Genomic DNA, 6,190 nt, shown 5'->3' on the forward strand with positions numbered 1-6,190 from the left:
TGCAAAGATAATGCTGACAAAATTAAAACGTTTTGTTGTTATACACTTGCTATTTTGTTCTTACAGAAGCAAATGTTTTAACTTTATACTTGAAGTATTTTATTTTTACTCATAGTGTTTTTCATTTTAAAATAATATTTTTCTTGAATAAAAGCAGAAACAGATTTATATGTAATTCATGTTTCCTTAGTTTTATTTTATTTATAAAAGCTTTACACACAATTGAACATTTAGAGAATTTTATTTATATTTTTCCAAGTTAAAGAACTAAAAGCATTTATTTTATATAATCTTCTATAAATTCAATTTTTTTTTCAAAAAGTAAATGTTTTAATCTTGAACAAATAAATAAATTGTCGTATGTTTAATATTGTATTTAGCATTTTTCGAAATCAAAATCCTCATTTAACTTGCAAGCATAACGAGTGTCCGATAGCAATGGTGATGACAAATTGAACTGTATAAAATCGGTCGTAAATACAGATATAGAAACCTGCTGCGTGCACCACCGTTTTTTTCCTGGCCGATGCTGCTCCTCCCGCGCTTTCTTCTACGCGTCTTTTTCCTTGTGTAACTGCTGAGCAAAACTCCTTTACGGGCATCAATTCTTTTTTGTTTATTTTTTGTCAGTGTCTTAATATTGATTTTTGATGGATCGAAACTAAACGTTGAGTCTTCGCGATGATCCGTCAAGTCTTTTCTTCGTTCCTGCATTCAAAATACTCGGCTAAATGTAGATAACGTCATAAAATGCTAGATAAAAGTGATTAATAAAACGAACTAACATATAACATTTTATTGAATAAATTATTATTTTTAATGCATTGTTGTAAAATGTCAGCATAATTCATTTAGCATAACGCATTCGAATTAATATTATATTTTAAAATGCTACTTTAACCTACCGAAGCTGACATCAAAATCTGTAATACAATTATTGACATCTGTAAAACCCATTTAATTTATGTTAACTAAAAAGCATTAATTAATTTAAAGGATATAATTCATATACATATATAAAAAAAATGTGCGTGCGTGTGAATAAATTTTAATGACAATAATTTAAATTTGTATAGATTCAATATAAAGAATTGAATAGATCCAATAAACTCATCATCAGCTTCGAAGAGTTAAAGTAAGACATAGGTGTATGTCAAAAGTTGAAAGGAAATACATACCTCATTTGTAATCTCAGCTTCTTCCTCGTAACTCAACGCCACGACAGCCAGCATCAAGTTTAATAAATAAAATGATCCAAAGAAAACGACGACCGTAAAGAATGTGACACTAATAGGTCCGCATGCCGATAATACCTGTTCAGTAAAACTTTACTTATCATTTCTATAACAAATCACTTGCCATATAAAGAATCATTCTATTATTACATTTCTATAGCCATATAAAATATTTCATGATAATAAATTGATATGCTGATTTATTTGCAGCTGATATTTTCTAAATGCAACGATTTACACTTACATTTTATCCACAAAAGATATAAATATAATATTTTATAAATATATATTGTTTTTTTTAAACAAAATTTATTAATTTTCACTTTCCAATTTTCTGAATACAACTATTAAGTCACTTAATGTCAATTTAGAAAAAAGCAGGTTAAAATGGAAAATAAAAAATTTTAAAGGAAACTCATTTTATTTAATTTTCTCTAAAAGACGCGTCGAAAGAATTTGGAAGCATAAAAAAGCGTTTTGTTCAATCTCCATTTATATCATGAAATGAACAAAACAAATCTTTCAGACGACAACCTTGTTGTAGACGTCCTCCCAGTAATCCAAGGTAATCAGTTGAAAGGTCGTGAGCATCGACCACAGGAAATTATCGAAGTTGGTGTAACCGTGGTTTGGATTAGGACCAACGCAGAGACAAGTATAGCTTTCGTTGCAGTGTCTGGAAAATAGGAAAGATTGTCCACATTGTCGACACTGTAATATCCGTGATAACCGTGAGAACGTTTCAAGTGTTCGTAGTATACATGTCATCAAGTGTGGAAATATTACTCGCCAAGGCCTTTATCGTGTCAGTATTCGCGGTCAGTCCGCGGCAATTATCGACTATATGTGACCCGCATTCGTTAGACAAGAATATTTAACGTCTCGTTATCTCGTAAAATTAAAATTGAAAAATTGCAACTGTGTAATTCTTGTAATCATGTTTTATAACGTTTCATCCCCCGGAAACAAAAAAATATATGTCATACTGTGTCCTATCATTTATTCATTTTTTTCTTATGCAACATTCCTCACATAATTAAAAGATAACAATTAATCATTAATGAAATCTGAATATTGCAAGATATTTAGATGTCAAATGATATTCATTAAATATTTGTGTGTTTCATGAAATAATAACAGCAGATATAAAAAAAACGATTTTGCTGAAATATCTAAAAATTTAATTATGATACAGAAAAGTAATTTTATTTGAACCATCATACTATTTGCTGCATTGTTATCAATAGCTAAGCATTCGTAATTATTTTGATGGTCCAATGAAATTATTTTCAGATCTGCATCTAACTAAATTTCCGAATACTTCAGCAAAATCGTTTTTTCTGTGTACAATTATAAAATTCAGCGTGAAACACCCATGGAAAAGTCATAAGTATTTCTACGGACGAGTTTCTTCACAAGGATGTCTCATCAAAAGTGCCAAGAAACTGTTAGCTCTGGACACATCGATCGAATAAAAAACCTACTTTCCACGGAACATCGATATATCGAAAGAGTAGCCATAAAGTTTGTGCGCCGCTGTAAAGTAGTAAAGCTTTTGCAAACTTATTTATACGAGTCGGCCGAATTCCGTCGCACATACGTGCGCTCGACGTAATCATTTGGGGAATGTATGCTTCCCAAAAATCAATAAATATAAAAGTGCTCACATGCACACATTCGCCAAAGTACATGAAATAAACCGATCTTACAAATGATACGCTCGAGTGATCAAACATAACTGGATATCATGATGGAAATGTTCTTATTTCGCCTGTGATTAATTAGTAACTATGACAAATAATCATGTAACATCATCGGTGATCATATGATCATATAACAAATAACCATATAACGTAACAAATAATTATATAACATCATCTGTAACAGTTCACCGATTTTATACAATTGCCAATAATCAATGATGATTTATGTTTTATCTAGGGTTAGGTAGTGCTAAGTTAAAAGATTAAAAAGTTAAATAATTTTAGCTTAATTTACAATAAGTAAGAAGTAATGCTTATATCAGTCAAAACTGAATCTTAAATACTTTCAATAATTTCATGTGAATTTATATCTCACATTTGTAGTTTCTCGAATTGCGCTCTGAATTAATTTTCCGGACTCAGAAACGCAACTGAAATATCACAAATTAAATAGCTTAGCTGATTTATCTCATATACGATTTATCTCATTAATATTTACTGTTATTAAATTAATAAGATTATTTTCAATTAAACTACTCTTATGCAGTATATTATTTTTAGTATACGTACTTCTTGTTTTCACACATTGATTTTTTTTCCAAAGAACATGAAATTTTTATAATTGAGAAATTTTTGTATCTATTCTCTTCTTTTATAGATACTTTATTTGGCTTCGGATAAATTTTTTCATAGTATTTAATAACTCGATCCATACTATGGAACAAAATTTTAATCGAGTTATTAAAGACTATTGATTTTACGAGTACTGATTTTATACAATAACTAACAACGATTTATATTTTCATCGCGAACGAGTTTCTATTAGAAATTTCTGAACACTATATTTCTATGTGTAAGATAGAAAAATAGTTACGAAAAAAAATTATTTTTTGTAATGAATATTTCTCATATAAATATAATTCCTTATGCAAAATTTTAACGGAAGGATAACTAAAGTTTCCAAAATAATACAGAAAAATATGATATTGTATTAACAACATTAATAATATTTATTTAATAATAATATTAATTTAATAACAAATATCATGCATGATATATACAATATTATATAATAATAATGTAGTATTAATAAAACAAATATTTTATTACAAGAAAAATAAGATATATTTGTTTCATTATTATTGTTATTGAAAATAATAATTTTTTATTAGACCATTGTTAACTAATGTTATACAACTTTTTTTTTCATATTCATTCTTTTTTCTATTCACAAATTTTCTTTCCAAAAAGATATGAATTCTTGAAATTGAAAACCGTTTTCTTCGCAAATGCTTTACTCGACTTTGGGTAAATTTTTCCGCAGTAAGGAATAAAGAAATTTCCATCAGATTGTCGAAGACTATTGATTCTCATCGAGAAAAATGGACGTGACATTAAGAAATTTCGCTATAAGACTGACATGTCGATTCAGAGAGGCAGTAAAGCCATTTTTCTCGCTTCCCTTGCAATTTCAAGGGAAAATTTTATTTTTCCCTTGAAGGGAAAATCGAATGGCACTCATTTAGAGATGTTGACGCGAAGTAACACGATCCACGCATCTTTCGAATTAGCTTATCTAAAGTGGAATCGGAGATGGCAGTGAGACACGAACCTGGCGCCGGTTACATTGCCGCAGATGATCGGCTCCTCGTCCTCGTTGAACGCCCAGTTGGATGAGTTCCAAGTCCACCTGTTGGCGACACGAAAATTCCGTTAGCATTTCTATCTCGGATCCCTCAAGGGGATCCGCGATCTCCGGAGATTTAAAATGAGAGAATTACGTATCCACCGTCTTTCTGTGTGTTGTCGCGCAGCAGTCAATTTATCAAATCAATTTGCCGCTGTGCAATACGTGGCGAATGAATCAAATTAGCTATGAATAATATTCGATAAAAAACATGATAATAACATATAGAAGATGGATGAATAGAATGAATAGCGCCTCCATAAGCGTACGATTATAAAGAATTCAATACTTTTGTCTTTATACAATATATTATGAATTGCGATTATTTTGTAATAATGTATAATTTTCATATGTATAATGTTTCCTATCTCATCCAGAAATCATATCAGTTTCTTATTCCAAAAAAGACAAATCACGTAGCTTAATTACATTTAATGAGTTAATAAATAAACGTCTATTCTTATTCTATCGTCAAAAGTGAAATTATTCAAAAAATCGTTAAAATTGTCATAACAAAGAGGATGAGATTTGATTAGTCAATAATTTTTTGTAATAAAAATAAAAAATTAAGTTGAAATTCGAAAAATAGTTTTTCCCCTTTTCTGGGAAATTTAATTTGGCTAAACTTCTGAAAACATTTCATATTCAACTATTAATATTTTTGCAAAAATATTCAAAATAATGTCAAATGAGTGTTCCTAAGGGGATTCTTATTGATAAAAAAAGATTTAATGCTAAAACGTTTAAATAAAATTATTTGTTTTGTTAAGAATTTGCTGCTTGCAGTACACAGAGTGGTATACTCTGCACTAGTAATGTCAAACTGAGGATATGGTTCACGTATATACAAGAGTATATAAACTTAACTGTGGAATCTAGCTTTGCATGGGAAGTTGAAAATCGATGTGAAACCGAACAATCATTAATCTCGCTTTGCACTGCAAAATATATACGTGTAAAGGGTATGTCCATTCCTTCCTCTTCTTAGACAAATGGCAGGAGGTTTAGGGGGTTTTGTCTCCCCCGACTGGAAGGGAAAGGTTCGGGGGAGCAAAGTTTCCCGAGTCCCATGAATCAGGCAAGTACGTGATGTGAGCATAACCGAGAAATAAGGAGGATCCTCTCTTTCCCGCTTGTCATATTAATAACTTCTAATTAAAAAAAACACTGAAGAATTAAAGTGCACAGTGATTAAAGAGAAATATATATGAATGCTTATTATCGACAGCAATATACGTTACGGCTTTGATATATATCTTGTTGTGATATATATCTTATGTAGAAACCTGTCTATGTATATAATGTTTTCAATTTTTATTATTTTTAGTATGTGTATTGTAAAATCATCGATTTAGTAAAGTAATTTAATAAATCATTTATTTAATTGTCTTTATTTGTGAAGATTCATGATACGTTCTATCTAAAGATTTTGCTAATCTTTTCGATATCTATTATTTTCATATATTGTAGATTCATCGATTTAATAAGATAAAAATTAATTAAATTTACTTATATAATATATTTATTTATTATTTATAGAAGATGATTAAATCAATATATATATA

At 29.4% G+C, this 6,190-nt stretch overlaps 1 protein-coding gene across 1 annotated transcript in view; it reads right to left on the minus strand.

The window, feature by feature from the left end:
* LOC105622698 (sodium channel protein 60E-like) overlaps window positions 1-6,190 on the minus strand; it is a 94,668-nt gene that overhangs the window by 16,897 nt on the left and 71,581 nt on the right. Inside the window, exons 5-8 of the mRNA XM_012204110.1 lie at window positions 4,551-4,628; window positions 1,770-1,911; window positions 1,179-1,313; window positions 494-708 (exon numbers count right to left, since the gene is read on the minus strand). Coding sequence (XP_012059500.1) covers window positions 494-708; window positions 1,179-1,313; window positions 1,770-1,911; window positions 4,551-4,628 — 570 coding nt within the window. The remainder of the gene's footprint in view (window positions 1-493; window positions 709-1,178; window positions 1,314-1,769; window positions 1,912-4,550; window positions 4,629-6,190) is intronic.

The sequence above is a fragment of the Atta cephalotes genome (genome assembly GCF_000143395.1).
Source record: "Atta cephalotes unplaced genomic scaffold scaffold00048, whole genome shotgun sequence".
Lineage (NCBI taxonomy): Eukaryota > Metazoa > Arthropoda > Insecta > Hymenoptera > Formicidae > Atta > Atta cephalotes.